The following is a 20,373-nucleotide window of genomic DNA, read 5'->3' on the forward strand; positions in this document are numbered from 1 at the left end:
GGAACGAACCCCGGGCCTCATATTCTTAAGCACAGGCTCAATTCTTTACGCATCCGTTACCATCATTATAGGGGAAAATACAAAGATTTTTATTTTGGAGAAAGAGCCTTTAATGCGCGTAAACTATGGTTTCCAAGTATTCTGAATTTGATGATGTGATTTTCGTTAATATTGCCCCAATTTTACCTGTTTTTTCTCCTTTTCTAAAATTATGTAAATTTTCGTATGTTAATATCACTTGATGGATAAGATCAAAATTTGATATGTAATATATACATATATACACACAAAATTCATTTTATATATTTAAATGTTATATAATAATATAATACGTATAAAATAAAGGTGAATATTATATGAAATATATTCTTTTTCACCTCCCTACGACAGTTACACTTAGCAATCTGTTAACACTGACAAATACTGTCTTAGTGGAGAAACATTATATTATAACCGTGAATAAGATCAATTTTATTGAACGAGGTCAAGTTCAGGTAAATTCGGCAAGAATTTAAATTCATGTGTTTAATGATATTTAATTATGGATTCAGATGGAATTTATCTACCATAGTTTCTTTTTCAGGCACAGAGGGCTGGTTATGTTTTATTAGAAAAACTTTACCGAGATTTTCTAATCTTTTGGAAATCTTTGGATTTCAAAATTAATACTATTAATAGTAAAAAAGGGAATATCTGACTCTTTTCCTTTTACGGGCAAAGCCCCTTTTTTGCGAGGCAAATCCCTCTCTAGTACCTCACATTTATGCTAATATTTCTTTATTTTTCAGACGTTGAAAAGTTTCCTATTATCAGAAAAGATGTATCTTCAAGTGACCCTGCAGATAAGCGTTTGTCAGCTAGAAAAAATGATTTCAGTCACCAAAAAGATGTTATTTTCGAATTCCCTTCTCTTCAGATGCATTTAAAAACGGCGCACCTTCAAGGCACTCAAGTTCCAGACCTAGAAGGTAAATAGTGTATTTGTGTATGTTATCAAAAGTAGAGAGAGAAATGGTATCTTGTCTATTGTGCCATTGATGGCACATAGAACGTTGAAAATTACCCATATTTCGGTTCCCGGGTCTTCTTAACAAGGATAGGTAGCAAGTCTATCACTCAACCTGGCCGCAGTTGAGATTGAAGCCAGGGTTCTGCATTATCAAACTCAGTTAACCCACTGTGCCACCACTTGATACAAGAATAAATAGTTTCTCTTGCGGAATTGTGGTGCATAGTGCATCCATAGATGTAGCATGGGAATTTATTAGCCGACAGGTCCCCCTCCCTGTCGTATTTCTGGCAGATGGCATCGAAACCTGGGCCCAGAAAGGCCAAGCAGAGATCGATCCACTGAGCTACCACAAGTCATATATATTTATTATTACAGTTACCGTTCGAGTTAGCCTCTCTCGAGTTTCTGGAACCAATGGTTCAATATAATCATCCCTGGGGAAAAAAAAAGAAAAATTAAATAAACATGAATCTTTGATGCTTCTTGACGAAAAAAACTGCGAAATATTACATTCTTGTAAATACGGGCTTGAAAACTCTTGAACAGGTTCTCTGACATGGTGGATTCGATTACGTAATTTTCATTGGGATCACTCTCCTTTTTAAGGGTGTTTTGTTCCTTTTCAAGAATCAGACAAATTTTCTCAGACTCATAAATTTTGGTGAATAACATCAAACTTAATGAATGTGATATATTTAGAGTCGCAATAAAAAGCAAATTCTTTTGATGTATATATTTTTATCAAAACCTTATTTTTTTAGAATTTTGCTTACTATTTTAGAGTTTTAGAATTACCAGTTTTAGAGTTTTTGTTAGTTCCTTACAGTTCGTAAAAATTCAATATATTAAGTAGCGTCATCATTCAGCTTGTATCATCTAAACGATCAATCTCGTTTTCGACTTTACATTTGAAAATTTAGAGAGTTTTATGGTCACAAATTTTACTCTGGGCATCTAGTTTCAAATCATTAAGAAGAGAGATAATTCAAGTATTGTTTAACATCGGTAAAAACTTTTACTTTGCTAGTTTTTGTGGTATATTAAAAAATGTAGCTATAACTTGGTCGTTTCACCAAAATATACCGTCATTGGCAATGCTGGTTCATATCCTTTTATCATAAAAGATATGTCAAATAACCAACCATTTAACAAATGTCTAATGTAACCAAAACAGATAATTACTTCTCTTCAAAAAATCGGAACTTGCCTTATAAAGTAAGAAATTCAAAGGGGCCCTTAAACGCAAATATTTCTGATCTTCAAAAGTGGTTATACTCAAGTCGACAAACCTAAATGTTTCTAATATTTATTCGTATTAGAGAACTATCAATGAAGACTTTCCTTTAGTTCCGTGATTACTGACAAGGGGCTCACTGCTGGGGTATGGCAATATTTTGGTGGGTCATAGGCAGGACGTGCACCCTTCGGCTGATTATACTTTAAAGCCTTAATTTGAAAAAAGAAAAACATATGAATGACGTCACATTCAGACGAATTTAAAGAGTAAAGAATATACATGATAGTATTTTAATGACGTTATACATTGTGTAAAAGGTACTGTATTTAGACAAAATTTTTCATTAGTATAAAGTTAATGGCAGTTGAAGTTTCCTTAAGGTGAAAATACATACAATTTTGAATAGCAAATTGGAAATATTACGGTGAGGGGGGCATCTGAATTTTAAAAGTTAAGGCCAATATTATTAGCCCTGTCTATAGTTGTGTACCTCATTCCTTTGACCTAATGGTAAGTTAATCCTGTCTCATGGATGAAACGAAAAAATGGGATTTCTAAATCTTTTTGTAATATATTCTAAGCTATAGTAATAATAAGTATATGTAATATATCCTAAGTTAAAGCATAATTTGTGAAATTAAAAACGTAAAATTAACATGTTCAAAAAGTGCTCCATGTGTGGCTGCAAATGTCAGTTTGTGTAATATTCATAAAAAAGACAAAAATTCTTTCTTTTATTTAATTCTTTTTTAGAACCGCGTCCAATGGTTGAATGCAGTTTCATAACGGACTTCGAAGATCATATATTAATCTCATTTGACGGTGAAATGATACTATTCCTTCATGACCTGATTACTTCGTATCTGAAAGAGAAAGAAAAGGTAATTAAAATACCCAAATATTCTTGCTTTATTGAATTTTGACCTGCTCCTTGATGAGTAACAAGATAAGTTACAATTATCATCTGTAAATGAACAACAGCAGTTTTCACCTCAGTTGTTAAATTTATTTTACTGAGTATTTCTGCACCCGATGTTGGAACTACCTCTATAGCTTATGCTTCTATCCCTAACATTTCTCCTAAATATAAAAGAACGAATAAATAAGTTTGATCATATTCGACATAGTTTTGATTGGCCAAAGCAACTGGGAAAATAACTAGTCGAATGGCTTAGGTATTCACCACCGTTTGCTGAATTTAATAGAGTTTTAAGCTGTCGAGTCTGTTTTTGTTTATCAATTATAATATTTGAAAAAGGTGGCATGTCTGAAGGACTTGTAAGACTATAAATTTTATTTAAGGTCTGAAAACGGGATATTTTAACCTGTATCTCCGCAAATTTAACTATTTAGAGTTCTAGAATGCAGGACAATATGGAAACGTTAGAACCGTAAAATATAGTTTAGGAAAACTTTGAGTTTCATGCACCTGAGTTTTTTTTTTCTTTTCTTATTTATCTGCCAAAAACTGGCTCTTGTAAACTGCATGAATGCTTGACACCAACAGCAGCAAAACAGAACTGTTCGAATCAAATTTGCCCGATCAAGTCCGAAAGTGACTGACAAAAGCGAAAACTGGTGCTGGGTAAAAAGAACAAAATATTATATTAGAAAATGTGCTCTAGAGGGCTACTGATATTTCTGTCAACAGGATGCTTGAATGTCGCCAAGAATTTTTCCCAGGGTTGGCAAGCATTATAGGGTTTTGGTTAAGGTTTCCACATAATTGTACACTAAAGGAATGACTCTGTTTCTTTTTCTTTGGCGGAGTAGATGGCATGTTTCTGATTCAACAGCTGCTTATTAATCATCTTTAAATTAATTGAATGTCAGAAAACCAAAGTTTGGTTTCATTTGTGAACTATTAAAAAAAAGCCCGTGAACTTAGTGCCACAAATACTGAGGGTTAACACATTTTTGAGAAGTGTTGATTGCAAAAACATGATTCTGGCTTCAGTGAGACGACTGGAGACAATCAATATTTAATGACATCATGGGATGTACAATTTTTATACATAAAGTATGCTTTTAAAATAAAGATCTATAATATCATTCTCCTATGTAATAATCTTAATTAACTAGGATTTTTTTCCAAAAGTGTTTTTCAGAAAAAAGTAGAATTCGAACAAATCCTGTTAAACTATGCAAACAATATCGTCTGTAATATACTGACAACTGCGGAAGTTTATGCCAAATGATCTTTGAGTCGCCAAAAGTTAACCTAATAATGCATTCAACTAGCCTAAGAAGTTATGTTTTTTTTGTCTTTTTGTTTAATGTCAAGAGTGTATCTTGGCAAGAAAATTTTTCTTTTTTACTTTCTTTTTTAGAGAGAGAAAAATTTATTTAAACAAAACAAAAATAACAAGAAAGAAAAATAATAAATGCTGCAAGCCTCGATCAATAACTCTGTCCCTCGAGACCTCGATGAGGTCTGTTTTTCGTACCAAATTTTTGTTTTTATTCATGGTACTTTTATTTACTGTTTAGGAAGAAACAACGAAAACAAACAAAATATGTTGTACAATACCGACCGAGATATAAATAAGGGGGAGGGGGAGGAAGATTAAAGCTAAAGCCATCTTCTAGTATAGATGGGATTAGTCATATCGATCGTGGATGCTCTTGCCTCGTTCGGCATTTAACATTGCTGATTTAGATGATCCCATTCTGGGTATCGTCCCTTCGTTATTCTGTACTGGAAATATTACGCCAATTTCCAACGAGGGAAAACTGCTGTGAAGTGCGCTTCCTTTCAACCTATTATCGGTTCAAGTACTCTGTAAAAGCTGTTTGAATTGGTTGCTATAAAACAGTTTAAGAGTAAATGTTATGCTCCACTTCATCAATTTAGTTCCCGGCTCAGATTGGGATGTCTTGAGGCACAGTTTACCGAGTCCGATTTCCTCATCAAAGCTAATGGCTAATGTTGGCCAGGGCTTTGACCACCTTAATTATGTGGCAATATTGCTTCTTGCTGCTAAAAAAAATATAGATATTGCTGCCTCACTATGCCCTTCCGTGGCATGTATTCTTTCCTTCAAATCTGTCTGAAGATCACTCTTGCAATTTTTTAAACCCCATTAGGGAAGTTCCGGCTCCCCCTCCCCTTAAGAGGAACGACCCAATTAGGTAACCATCCCTCTTATGCTCTTTTCCCCCGAGGTACCCTTGTTATTGGATCTCAATGGTTGGAATGTAGTTTTTCTCATAATGATGAAAAGGTTCAAAAATTTACCTACACGGGGACGTTACCCGCGGACACCCAAGGTTTTCAAATTATGCAATACGCCCAATCTTTACAAAAGCATATTAGCAAAAATATATGTCCTACCTTGTGAAAACCATATGAGATTCTAAATTTTATATTTCTCTTGAAAAGAAACTTGCCATACTTTCATAGGCATTTTCAGAAAACTGGAGGCTTTATCCTTCAACTAGACAACAGAGCTCTTTGCCGACTCTTTGTCTCGTAATAGCACACTTTGCGGGTTTTTAATGACTCTTGCTTCTCCCGGGCGAGAGCTCAGGCCTTCAGCCCTTAAGACCGCCTAGCCCATGATACACGAAGATTGAAACTTTTGTATTACACGATCCATAGGATCACGTCATAAAATCTTACTTCATGTTGTCTATTAATAAAAGTAGATAGGTCCAGGATTGGATACTAATTGTTGTATTTCATTCTTATGCAACTGTCTAGCATGATTTAGAAACTATAGGCATAAAAGTATGTTTGGTTGGTTAAGTCGTAATTGCCTATCACTTAGCTGTAACTATACTATTGACCAAAACCCTTCTGTTATGGATATGCCTGGTTTACATCGAGTGAATTCTCTCAAAGATTGCTTCTTATAGCCCATTCCTTCTTTCGAATGACATTTGGTCTAAGAATGTGGATTTGATTGGTTTATCCTCCCTTGGAAAAACCTTCTAATTTATCCCCAAAATTTGACTCATTTTTGGGTTTTTATTTAATACTTACATGGTTCGTCAAACTACTGAGTTCAGAAATAAAAATAAAAGAAACAATCATGTCAAGCGAGAGGAAATCCTTAACACAAAATTGGGACAGATCATGGGACAATCATGTTGACAATCATGTCAAGCGAGAATAAATACGTAACTTAAAATTGGAACAGATTAGCTTAATTGAAATCTTAAAAGAAATTTATATTTGCTCAAGTTTCAGATACACTCATGTATCTCTCAATTCTTATATATACTAAACGCAAACAAATGTGTTGGATAATCGTACTTACTTGTACTTGTGAAGGGAATCAGGCCTTTCCACCTTGCCTGGCATCAAAGATCTTCGAGACCTGTTTGGAACATGTATTGTGGTCTGCTACCAGCTGCTTTGCAAATGGGAGCCATTGAGCGTGTGACCAAACCTTCTGAACCCCCTCAATAGGTTCAAGATTTGATTTAACCAAGTTCCACCAGTTTTTCCGATGTCCCCCTTGACGTCTCTTCCATGAGCTAAGTGGCTCAACTAGAAGGATTCGGTGAAGCACGTACTCTATTGGCCTCAGTAAGACATGACCCAATCATTTCAGACGACACTCTTTGATCGTGATGGCAACACATTTCTTAATACAACATATTCGTCGTATATCCACGTTTGAATGCGATTATTCCTGAGGATGCTTCGCAGGCAGTTATGCTCAAAAACCTTCAGTGTATTTTCATTTAGTCGCTTTACTGACCAAATTTTGTATCCATAAAGAAGTACTGTCAAACACTTCGTGGTAACGAACTGTAAGTAAGGAGCGACCCGGCTCAATGGTAACCGAAACTCTAGAAAACGGTATTTTGATACAAATAGATACATCAATAGAATTATATTTTAATGCTGATTCCAAGCATATTAGTTTCATCAAGTTTAGTCTTACTCATCAAAAGTTTAGCGCCTGAAAAAGTTCGGTTGATTTACGAAAAAAGGGGGAAAGACCCCTTAAAAGTTATAGAACATTAATGAAAATTACACCATCATATTCCACGTATCAGAGAACCCCACTGTAAAGGTTTCAAGCTCCTATCTACAAAAATGTGGAATTTTGCATTTTTTGCCAGAAGAAAGATCACGGGTGCGTGTTTGTTTGTTTTGTTTTTTTTTTTGTTTTTTTTTCCAGGGGTAATTATATCGACCCAGTGATCCTAGAATATTGTGGGAGGCCTCATTAGAATTGAAATTAAAAGTTTTAGTGCGCTTTTTAAGTTAACAAAAAAACGGAGGGCAACTAAGCCTCCTCACGTGCTCATTGTTTTCCCAGAGTCACCCGATCAAAATTTTTAGATAGCCATTTTGTTCAGCATGTTAAAAGGTATCATTGGCATTTTTTTGATGATGGTTTGATCTTCTGAGTTTCTCTGGGGGAGGGCTTATACTTATAAACTGTACCTAATGTTAACAGATCGTTGTGGGTTTTTGGAAGTAAATCGGTTTTTCCAGGGAAGAGTTCTCCTGGGTGTGGGGGGGGGTCGGGGGTTATGTGGGAGGATCTTTCCATGAAGGAAGTTTTTATGGGGGAATGGACATTGCTATGAAGGGGACGCCGGACTTCCCAGCTTTATTTAAAAAAAGATCCGAAATTAAACATAAAAAAAACAAGTTTTTCAACTGCAACAGCAGCAACAACAAAACTTTAAACGAACAGAAAATATTACATATATGATTAGGTTCATCCCCTTGTCAATACCTCGCTCTTTAAGCCAAATATTTTTTAGTACTTTCATAAGAGCTATTTATTCTAATTAACGGCCTTTGTGATTAAGCGGTCATTTTTAAAGAATTGGAACAAAATTTGAGTTTTCGCGTAAAGAGCAAGATATTGACTAGGGGGTGAACCCCCTAATATATGTATTAAAAATATATGAATATAGAAGCTCGCTACATAAGCTAATTCGTAAGTTACAAATATTTATTACCAATAAAAACGTTCGTAAATAAAATTAAACAAATTTCGAGAAAGCCATTTAACCAAATAAAAGTAAATTAATATGAAAATTTTGTTTTAATTATTCATGTACGGTGAGCCAAGATCAAAACCTGCATTTATTCAAAAACGTTCAAAAATTAAATAAGAAAAACAATTTTTTTTAACTGAAAGTAAGGAGCGACATTAAAACTTAAAACGAACAGAAATTATTCCGTATATGAAAGGGGCTGTCCCTTCCCTCAGTGCCTCGCTGTTTACGCTAAAGTTTGACTTTCTCACAACTCTATTTTTTTTTAAACAATGAAAAACTTGAGCATAAAAAACGAGGTGTTGGTGAGTAGACAGCCAATTTCATATACGGAATAATTTCTGTTCGTTTTAAGTTTTAATGTTGCTCCTTACTTTCAGTTAAAAAAACTTGTTTTTTTTATTTAATTCATACCAAAGCCAGATAGACTCGAACATTATTTCTTACACTAATTTCACGCTGGCTCCACAATGGTTTTCTAAGGGAAGAAAAGACTGTCTGTGCTTTCTGAAATTGGTATTGAATTTGGCGTCTGAAGATCCATCAGTACAAAGCTGGGAGCCAAGGTATGTGAAGCTGTGTACCTGATCCAACTGTAATTGATTTACAGTTATTGAAATAGGATCAATGTTATTTATTACAATGAATTTTGTCTTCCCTGTACTCACTTTCGAGCCAGTGCGATCTGCCCATGTAAACACATCATCGAGTATAGTTTGAGCTTTCTCTGGGTCCGAGATGATTCCAACATCATCAGCGTATTCAACGTCTCCAAGTGAAAGGCTCTGTCCAACTTGAACTCCTGGATGATAAGGTAGTGCATTTTCAAACGCCCAATCAATACAGAAGTTAAACACAGTCGGAGACATGACGCAACCTTGTTTTACTCCAAACTCAACCGAAAGTTCTTTATCCCCTTCTCCGTAAACTCGAATTCGGCTCACAGACCCCTTGTACTATGTTTTAAGCACTCGACAAATTTCAGGGGCATTGGAAAAATATTGTCAGCGCAGCCTCTACCAGGATGGAAACCGGCATGGGTTTTTCTAGTTCTAAGGTCCATTGATCTTTCTTAGGAATATAGTTGACCGTAAGATCCCCAGTCTTGCGGGATAATCGTGCCCAATACTAAAGCATGTGTATCCCACATTTGTGTATTTTTAAAGATGACAAAGAATGATTTCTTAATTATTCTAGAACAGTATTTTGATCAAGTCTTTAAACAAAAAATTTGAAAAAATTATATTATTTACATGAAAAATGTTGCTACGATTCCCTAACTTTTGAAAATACCAGTGGATAAAAACCAACTGTATAAGCATTTTTCACTTTCTTATTCGTTTTTGATAAGAGCCTGACATGTAGCCTTTTGTTTTTGGGAACGGCAATACATTTTGTTTCACTTAACCGCTTGTTTTTTTTAAGATGACTACATCTACTTCTACTGGAAGACCACAAGGCCCTGCTTCGTCATCTACGTCTGAAGAGCCTCCCCAATTGGCAAAAGGATTAGACAAGGAAAATGATTCTGGTATTTATTCTACTATTGTCTGTTTTCTTTTAATCTAGAAATAATTGGAGATTGTTTTCAATTTTTTCTTTCTTTTTGTGTGGCACTTGAAAAAATGAACATGTAGAATCTTTACATTTTTAAATATTGCTTGAATTAAAATTCTTTGGTTTTGTCCCATTAAGTTTGGCGGAATGACTTCTGATTTGGTTGAACTTTGTGGACACCAGCGTGACAATGTTGTCACCCAAATGTAGCATTATTTCTTCAATTTGTTCGTCTTCTAATTTTGTTTTTATATTATTAGGTAACCATGGCTCATTATAAATTTGGGTAATTCTTATTACAAACAATGCAAGGATCTTGTATATGCGTAGAAATCTATTTCGGGGATGTGTGAGTTTATGAAAACTCTAAAAACTTGGTGAATTGTTTCCAAAAGAATTTTGGAGAAACGACCCCAACTTGTTCAAAGAGAGAGAGAAATTTATTAAAAGAACAAAAACACTAAGCAGAATAAGAACAAGAGAAAAAAAAACAACAAATACTGCAGATTTCAAGCAACAACTCTGTTCCTGGATACTTCGATGAGGTCTGTTTTAGGGTAATGTACTTGCGCCACAAGTACGCTTCCCCTGCGTTTGTGATTGCTGGCGATTTCAATCGGACCAGTCGTCAGTGGGTCTCAAACGTTTTGGATATGAAACAAGTAGTGAACATTCCGACTCACCAAAGTGGCAGTACTCTTGACATGATCTTTACGAACTTGGCAGATCGTTATAACGCTCCCCAATCTCTAGGTCCCCTTCAGAATTCTGACCATTTTATAATTTTCTGGGAAGCACAAGCAAGTATCCCACGACCGAAACGAACAAAAACCACAATTCGGCCCATCATAATGTCTTCAATAGCTCTTCAATGGCAAAGAGGCCGACATTAATGTCAAAGTCAGCAAGCTGAACAGGCTTCTGTTGGAAAAGTTCCACGATTTTTTTCCAATAAAAGTTATTACAGTTTGTGACACTGACAAACCATGGATCACCCGCGAACTCAAGCAGATGATAAAAACTTGCTGTAGTCTCCACAAAGCTGGAGATCAAGCGGCTGCAGCCAGTTTGCATAACAGAATTGTGAAGTTAAACAGACTAGCCCAAAAACAGTATGTAAATGAGAAAATAACGCCATTACTGCACACTGACCCTCACAAATGGCACTCCTCGGTCAAAACCCTTGCAGGGAAATCAACGCCAAAGGACCTGAGACTACTCAAAGATGACGGCAAACTGACATCAGCTACTGAAGTAAAACATTTTTTCTCCGGCATATGCACCACATACCCATCAATCATAAACTCAGAAATTGAGAGTATCATTGTTGACACCGGGACTGATGAGATATGTGAAGTATCTGAATATGCCGTCTTTAAGGAACTTCAGAAACTGAAAGTAAACTGTGCGCCGTACCCTGGTGAACTCCCTGTCAAGTTGTTACGCGAGTTCTCCATCTTTCTCGCAAAGCCACTCAGCTCTATTATTAACCAGTGTTTTCACGAACAAGTGTTCCCCAGTGTTTGAAGGAGAGCTTATATGTGCGTCATTACAAAAGTGGAAAACCCGAAATCTTGCGACCGACTCTGCCCGATTTTGATAGTTCCAAACATCTCTAAGTTAGCGGAATCATTTATATATCGTGAACTTATGTCACAAGTCCAGGGCTCTCTTGATCCATACCAATACGGGTGCTTGAAAGGTAGTAGTACAACTATTTATCTTGTGCGTCTGTATCACCTTATTGTTGAATGGCTTGACCAAGGAGGCACAATTGTAGATCTCCTCCTAGCCGACTATAGAAAAGCCTTCGACTTGATACGCCATTATACTACTGTGAACAATCTGAAGGTTATGGGAGCTTGCAGACATATTCTCTTATTAATAATAGATTTCTTACGCGACCGACTACAGAGTGTATATGGTCTCTACCCGGGTGATTCTGATTCGGATTGGTCTGAGCTTACGTGTGGTGCCCCACAAGGCACTAAACTCGCTGCCTTGTTGTTCTTGGCAGTGATCAACTTCGTCCTTGCCGATTTTGACGAATGGATCAAATTCGTAGATGACCTTTTCACCCTCTTAAAATACCTCATTGAGAAGTCTCAAACCGTTCCCCAGTTCAGTGAATCATTTATCGACAACTTTAGAGACCAGTGTTCTGAAAACAGCCTCCAAATCAACGAAACGAAAACCAAAATTCTTCGATTTAACCCTCTCAAAAGGGATTTTCAGTGCCCCCCTCCACCATACCAAAGTGTATCGTCGGTAGTTATTCTCGGCGTTACGTTCAGTGCTGACTCTTTGTTTAGCCTCCACGTCCAAGAGGTAGTGAAAAAGGTGAACTGTGCCATGCATACCCTTTTACTGATGCGAAGATTTGGTTTTTCAGTACCGCAATTGAAAACAGCCTACCTGACATATATTCGCCCGATATTAGAGTATGCGTGCCCTGTATGGGGTCCACAGGTTCAGAACACTGCCTATATGAGCGAAGGACTCGAATCAGTCCAGAAAAGAGCGGTGAAGGCCATACTGTCTGATCAGTACACCGATTACGAATCAGCACTGTCTCAACTAAATTTGCCGTCACTCCACGATCGCGTTTTCAACTTATCTGTAAATTTGACCAGTTTCTTCTGACAAGTGATAAACATAGAAATATATTACCCCCAATGCTGACAAAAAAAGTAACTACAAGATCAAAAGCAACAAAGCTAGCCCAGCCCAAGTGTCGCACTAATTGCTTCAGCCATTCGTTTGTGCCTTTTTATGTTTCTGTCTACAATAAGTGACATGTGTAATAATTTTTTTGTGTCTTTGTTTACTCTGTAAATAATAGCGCGATTTAGTCGGGACTTAAACCCTGACTACGAAAGCTTTTATGTTAATAAATGATTCTAATGATTCTAATAATTAACCACTTACACACAAAAATACTAATTTATACTTAGGACATCTATATTATATGACAAATAACTTACTCCAAATGAAAAAGTTTATCAGGGAAATGTGAGGGTGTTATCGGCTACCTTTTTGGAATTTGGATGGCACAGGAATTTTGTTGGAGATAATTGTATTGATTTCTAACTCCTCCCTTATGTCAAACTAACCAATTCAGCTGCTATATTCTAAGCCTAAGAGATTATTGTTAAAAATTAAGGTGAAATATCCGCATAATGCAACTTTTTGAATTAAAAACAGAGAGTTGTTTTGGTACTGACTTATTGACCGACTCTATACCCTCCTCTCCCCGATACTCCTCTAAGCTATAACCTGGACGGCTCGTTTAATCCAGCAGATTGTCTTGGAATATTTGAAGAGGAATCTTTCGAACTGAAAGTATCAGAGGGTAAAAAATAGGGTACAGAGACAGATAGAAATGAACCAAAAGCCCTGTTTCTGGAGGTAAATTCTGTGATGCTCCGAATCAAACAGTTTTATGTAACAAAATGTAAGGAACTAAGTGCAATAAGTAACAAAAACTAAAAAAAATATTTTGATAACTATGTATAAATAAAAAAATTGGCTTTGTACGGAAATTTTCAATAAAAAAATTTAATAAGCAGCTTGATGTTGTCCACCAAGATTTATGGGTAAGGAAAAATTGGTCTGATTTTTGTAAAAAGGCAAAGTGCCCACAAAAGATGAGTGATCTTAATGAAAATTATACTATCGAATCTAGAATATCAGAGAACTCTGAGGTTTCCAGAGGTTTCAAGCCCGCATCTACGAAAATGTGGTATTTATAATTTTTTCGCCTAGAAGCGTCACAGATACGTGTTTATTTATTTTTTTCAGGGGTGATTGTATTGAACCATTGGTTCTAGAAAATCGAGAGAGGCTAATTCGTACAGAAATCGAAATTTTCAGTACCCCCTTTAAGTAGCCAAAAAGATTTTCCCGCATCGAAGTGGCGTTCTCTGCCATTTAGTGGCGCAAATAGGCCCAAAAACCTATCGATTGAAAATACTGAGATAACCAATTGTTTTAAAACTATCAAAAAATAGCTTTTTTTTTGCCTGAGCTATGTTGGTCCCAGGCGGCTTGGTGCTGCGGTGAGTAGTTAGTAGTAGTATCTAAAAATTACATATTAATCGTTCCGTTTTCAGAGGGAGTAATACCGTTCGATAAAGCATTCGTTTCTAAGGATGCACGTACTCTATACAAAATAAACGGTTTATGTAGACTTTAATTTAAAGAGTCATTTAACTAAGTTGATTCATTTGAGGGTTTATAAAATTATATGCGGCGATAGTGGTTATGGAGGACAACCGGTGCACCTTTGTGTAGGTGGGGGGAGGGGGCTGCACCTGAAGCCTTGGAAAGGGATTTTTTACATGAGCCTTTCATGAACATTATGGTGAACATAGAAGGATTTTTTTTTGGGGGGGGGGTGGTAGATATTAATCTCTAATATCCCTTCATTCTCGAAAATATATTTGAATTATACCAGTAGTATGGATGCTAGGGAGTGATAGCTCCCCTCTTATTGCCCAAAAAAATCAGTGTAACTTAGAAGATTACATTCATGTGCTTACCGTCACGAAATGTGGATAGGTCAGAGGCATCGTGATTGCCGCCGGAATATTTCACAGGAAAGCGGGAGGGGGCAAGAGCTACCAGAAGCTCTCCTTTTAACGGAATTTGAATGGGAATATAATTCTTATTTTGTCATTTACAAATAATTTTTAGGGTGTTCTTATTTCTTGGGGGGATTACCTAGTAAGTATTGCGAGGGTGCGTAGAGGTTGGGTTTCGATGAGAATGTTGCAATAAAATTAAACATATATGAGAACTCTAAAGCTATTATCAAAAAAATATTAAATGTTTTTTTTTTCCAGAAAAGAATGTCACATGTGATCATTCGTTCTCCCTTGTCTAAGGAAGAATATTAGAACAGAGTTCATTCGAATGAACGTTTAAAAATCTATTCCTCTTTTTAAGGAACGAAAGAAATCCCACCACTGGAAATTGCTACACTATAGCCCTTAGAGGGTAAGAAATATTTTGGCCCGAAAAGGGCTAAAATATTATTGAATGAAAAGGAGAACTTCTGAAAGGGTATTTATACCGCACCCCAGTCTTAGAGATCATTATTGGTAGCGTGGTGAGGTCAATGGATTCACGTATGGAGAAGGGGTGATGTAAGTTTAGGTCCATGTTTTCAAAACCTTCTATGAGAGATACCTCAGATAAATGGAACACATGAAAGTAAAAACCGATATTAAGACTCAAAACAAACAAAAATTACTCTGCATATGAGGGATGGTGCCCCCTCCTTAAATCCCTCTCTCTATTTTCCAAAGTTGTATAATACTATGCTCAAAGCATTTTTAGGTGCAACAAATGCTGTTAATGTGCAATCGCAAATGATTTAATATCTTCCATTCGTGTGATACTTTGAAAAATACTTCAAAATAACTCAATCGCATTCCAATTACCGCTGTGATTGAGCAGTCGTTCTTATAGTATCGGTTACAAAAAGTCTAACTTCAGCGTAAGGAACGGAGGTTCAAAGAGGGGTTGGTCGCTCTTTACTTTCATTTAAAAAAAACTTCTCTTTTTTATTATAAACATAAAAAACAAATGTAAATTATATTAAGAATAAAAGCTTTTTTCAAACGGAAGTAATAAGTTGGATTTTAACTATTAAAAAAACAGCAATTACCATATATTTGAGGGAATGTACTGCCTTCCTCGGCCCATTCTTTACGATAGAGTTGAACCCCCCCCCCCTTCCAATGCTACCGTTTACTCTAGCACAAAAGCTATATGATAATATTTTTAAGCCCTTAGGAGTGGAAGGGCTCAGTTATTCACATTTGCTTTAAATAATAAAATTTTCAGGTTATATATTCTAAAACGCAACAGGAGTATGAAAAGCTGGTAATACCAGCTGATGTCAGAGGCAACGCTATAGCGTTGCCTATAGTAAAGGTCAAATGGCTCCAATGTTTTATTATTATTTATTATTATTTTTTTCAGAGGCATTTCATATGGAAGGGGTCGTCGTAGAAACTTCAAAGGGGGCTCATTCGACTGGAAATTGAGAGTTCTAGTGCCCCTTTGAAGAGTCAAAAGTGATCGGAAGGCAACTAACACCCCTTCCCCGTCCACCAGTTCCCCAAAGACATCCAATCAAAGTTTTGAGAGGGCCATTTTGTTCAACGTAGTTGATTTCCAGATATAAATTATGTTTTTGAGGAGGACACTCCCCCATAGCCCTCAGGGCAAGGGTTGTAAGTTATGCCCTGGGTGCATATAATTCTCTTATAGAAACCTTTGTCGTAGAAACTTCAAAAAGGACTCATTCAATTTGAAATTCAAAGGGCTAGTGTCTGTTTTAATAGTCGAAATTAATTGAAGGGCAACTAACCCCCCTCTCATGCCCACCTTTTCCCCAAACACATCCAATCAAAATTTTGAGATATCCATTTTGTTCAGCGTAGTTGGGGTTCAGGAAATTAGGTCTTTGAGGATAACACCCCCCCCCCCCGCCACAACCCTTAGAACAAGGGCTGTAAGCTGTGCCGTTGGGTTCCACAAGGTATTTGCAGGAAACGGGGTTGCATAAACTTCAGAAAATGATCATTTAATTAGAAAATCAAATGACTAGATGCCTTTTTATTAGCCAAAAGGGATTAAAAGATATCTGACTCCCCATCGACGACCATCCTTTCCCCAAACACATCCAATCATATGTTTGTTTGAGCAGGAAGTTATATGTTTGAGCAGGACACTCCCCCCACAGTCTTCAGGGCAATGGTTATATGTTATGTCCCGGGGGCATATATGGTTCTTATGGAAGGAATGCTCGTATAAACTTCAGGGAGGGCTTATTTGATTAGAAACTGAAAGTTCTAATTCACTTTTTAAGCGTCAAAAGATATCGGAGGGTAACCAGCTTCCCCCAAACCTTTTTTCCCAAATGCATCCGATTAAAACTTGAGATAGCCATTTTGTTAAAAATAGTTAAAAGATCATAACAAAAATTCCGGTGTCGACAAAACCCCCAATGGCCTGGAAGTAGGCGTTTTAACTTATGCCCTGGGCGCATATACGGTTCTTATGGAGGGGATGCTCGTATTGTCTGCAAAGAGAGCACATTTGATTGGAAATTGAAAGTTTTAGTTCACTTTTTAAGAGTCAAAAGAGATTGGAGGCGTCCCCCCCACGCCCCTTTATCTCTAAATGCATCTAGTATAAAAATTTCGAAATAGCCATTAAATTAAAAATTTATCAAAAGTCAGATAAAAAAAACTCAGGCGTCGTCATAACCCCCAGGGCGTGGGGGCAGGCGTTGTAAGTTATGCCCTGGGGCATATATGGTTCTTATAAAAGTGATGCTCGTATAAACTTCAGAGACGGCTCATTTGAATGGAAATTGAAAGTTCGATCTCACTTTTTAATAGTCAAAAGAGATCCGGGGCAGCTAGACCCCCCCCCCCTCACGCCTTCTTTTTCCAAGCCCATCTTATGAAAATTTTGAGATAGATATTTTGTTAAAAATAGTTCAAAAGTCGGATAAGAAAAACTCCGGTCTCAATACAACCCCCCAGGGCCCAGGGGAAGGCGTTCTAAGTTATGCCCTAAAGGCATGCATGGTTCTTATGAAAGGGATGCTCGTGTAAACTTCATAGAAGGCTCATTTGATTGGAAATTAAAAGTTCTAGTTCACTTTTTAAGAGTCAAAAGTGATATGAGTGCAGCTAATCTCTCCCAAACTCCATTAATTTTTTTTCCCAGAGGCACTTCACATAGAAGGGGTCATCGTATAAACTTCAAAGGGGGCTCATTTGATTGGAAATAGAGTTCTAGTACCCTTTTTAAGAGTCAAAAGTGATCGGAGGGCAACTATCCCCCCCCCCCCGAGCCCTTTTTCCCCAAATACATCTGATAAGAAATTTGCGGTAGCCATTTTGTTAAAAATAGTTCATAGATGATATAACAAAAATTCCTTTACGTATGGCCATTTCTTTAAAAATAGTTCAAAGGTCAGATAAGAAAAACTTCTGCTTTGACACCCCCCAGGGCCCGGGGCAGGCGTTTTAAGAATTGCTCTGGGGACCTATATTGTTCTTATGGAAGGTACGTATGCTCGTATAAACTTCGGAGAGGGCTCATATGATTTGAAATTGAAAGTGCTCGTTCACTTTTAAGAGTCAAAAGTGATCGGAGGGCAACTAGTCCCCCCTCTCCATGCCTATTATCCTCAAACCCATCCGATAAGAACTTTGAGAGAGCTATTTTTTCAAAATAGTTCAAACCTCAGATAAAAAAAAACTCTTGTGTCTACACAGCCCCCCAGGGCCCGGGGCAGGCATTTTAAGCTATGTCCTGGGGCCGTATGTGGTTCTTATGAAAGGGATGCTCGTATAAACTTCAGAGAGGGTTCATTTGGACGGAAATTAAAAGTTGTAATTCATTTTTTCTGAGTGAAAAAAGATCGTAGGACAACTAGCCCCTCCCGCCCTACACGCCTTTGGGTTTATTAGATGGATAAACCCATCCGATAAAAATTTGAGGTGACTCTTTTGTTAAAAATAGTTCAACCATCAGATATTAAAACTGCGGGGTCGACACACCCTCCCGTGGCCCAGGGACAGGCGTTGTAAGTTATACTCTGGGGATATATATGGTTCTTATAGAAGGGATAAACTTCACAGAGGGCTCATTTGATTGAAAACAGAAAGTTCTAGTTTACTTTTAAAGAGGCAAAAGAGACCGAAGGTTAATTACCCCCCCCCCCTCTCACGCCCTTTTTCCCCAAACCCATCCGATAAAAATTCTGAGATAGCCATTTAGTTAAAAATAGTTCAAACATCAGATAATAAAAACTCCGAGGTTGACAAAAACCCATATTTTCACTTTGATAGTATAACTTTGATACCAGTTTTGATACTTTGATGAACATTTGATTTTTTTTTTTTTAGTTTGATTTTGAAACAAGGAATTTTTAAGAACTTGAAATTTTTTGCAATCAAAAACGTACAAAAATTAATTAAACAAAATTTTCCGAAAAATAAGTTTTTCAAAGAAAAGTAAAGGCTATTTTAAACTTAAGCTCAGCAGATGGAAACACCTGTTAAAATTTAAACTCAAAACGAGCAGAAATTACTATTAAAGAATAAATGAAACCCAAAACGAACAGAAATTAAATAAACAATCATAGCAAACAAACATACAACAAGTAATAATACAAATGACTAAATAGATCTTAAAGCGAGTAATGCTTCGATTGAATATGAAAATCAAGCTTAAAACCACAAAAAAATATTTTCCTATTGAAGTATAAATGAAACTTAAAACGAACTGAAATTAAATAAACAATCAATGCAAACAAACATACAATAGATATTAATGTAAATTAAAAAATAAATCTTAAAACGTGTGAAACTTAAATTGAATATGAAAATCGAACTTGAAACGAAGAAAAATCAATACAAACAAAAGTTTGGGTATGACATCCTTCTCTCAATGTAAAAGTCTAAAACCTACTGCGTCATTTTTTTTTTTTCTTTTTTTTTTTATTTAATAATAATTTACTGAAATTGACATTGGCTCTTTACTGAAAACTATATGCGTCTTGAACAGTCTTGGAAAGTATAAACAACATCCAATTGAATATTTGATGTATAATGATATTAATTGTTGAAAAATCCATCAGTTCAAGAATTTATTTCATTGTAATTTTGCTAATGAAGTATAAATGAAACTTAAAATGAACAGATATTAAAGAAACCATCAATGCAAACAAACATACTATAGATATTAATGTAAATAAATAAATAAATCTTAAAAAGAGTGAAAATTAAATTGAATATGCAAATTAAGCTTGAAACGAACAAAAATCACTTCAAACAAGAGTTTGGGTATCCCCTGCTTCTCTCACTCTAAAAGTCTAAAACCTACTGCGTTATTGGCGCTTTACTGAAAACTGTATGTGTCTTGAACAGTCTTGGAAAGTATAAACAACATCAAATTGAATATTTGATTTATACTTATATTATTTGTTGAAAGATCCATCAGTTCAAGAATTTATTTAACTGTAATTTTATTTTTATTTCCAATGCTGCAAGAACTGGAAAAGAAAATATTTGTAATATAATTCGTTTTCAGTTAAACGCCAATAACGCTGTAGGCTTTTGGTTTTTATTTACAGTTAAGGAAGGCGGCAGTATCATAACACTTGTTTGTAGTGAAACTATATTCGTCTTGAACAACTTTAAAAAGAGCTAATAAATTAAACTGAATATTTGATGTATAACGATATTAATTGCTGAAAGCTTGTTTATTTTCAATATTAAGTACAAAAGAAAATATTTGTCATAAAATTAGTTTTCAGTAAAGCGCCAATGACGCAGTAGGTTTTAGACTTTTAGACTTAAGTTTCATTTATACTTCAATAGGAATTTTTTTTTTTTCGTTTTAAGCTTGATTTTCATATTCAATCTAAGCATTACTCGCTTTAAGATCTATTTATTTATTTATATTATTACGTGTTGTATGTTTTTTGCTATGATTGTTTATTTAATCTCTGTTCGTTTTGGGTTTCATTTATTCTTTAACAGTAATTTCTGGTCGTTTTGAGTTT

At 35.9% G+C, this 20,373-nt stretch overlaps 1 protein-coding gene across 1 annotated transcript in view; it reads left to right on the forward strand.

The window, feature by feature from the left end:
- The window catches only part of tweek (transmembrane protein KIAA1109 homolog tweek), a 371,152-nt gene that overhangs the window by 330,976 nt on the left and 19,803 nt on the right, over positions 1–20,373 (forward strand). Inside the window, exons 55-57 of the mRNA XM_089106227.1 lie at positions 789–968; positions 3,003–3,130; positions 9,645–9,750. Of these exons, the coding sequence (XP_088962353.1) occupies positions 789–968; positions 3,003–3,130; positions 9,645–9,750 (414 nt within the window). The remainder of the gene's footprint in view (positions 1–788; positions 969–3,002; positions 3,131–9,644; positions 9,751–20,373) is intronic.

This window comes from Artemia sp. Qi Xiang Cuo, chromosome 20, assembly GCF_049724085.1.
Source record: "Artemia sp. Qi Xiang Cuo chromosome 20, ASM4972408v1, whole genome shotgun sequence".
Classification (NCBI taxonomy): domain Eukaryota; kingdom Metazoa; phylum Arthropoda; class Branchiopoda; order Anostraca; family Artemiidae; genus Artemia; species Artemia sp. Qi Xiang Cuo.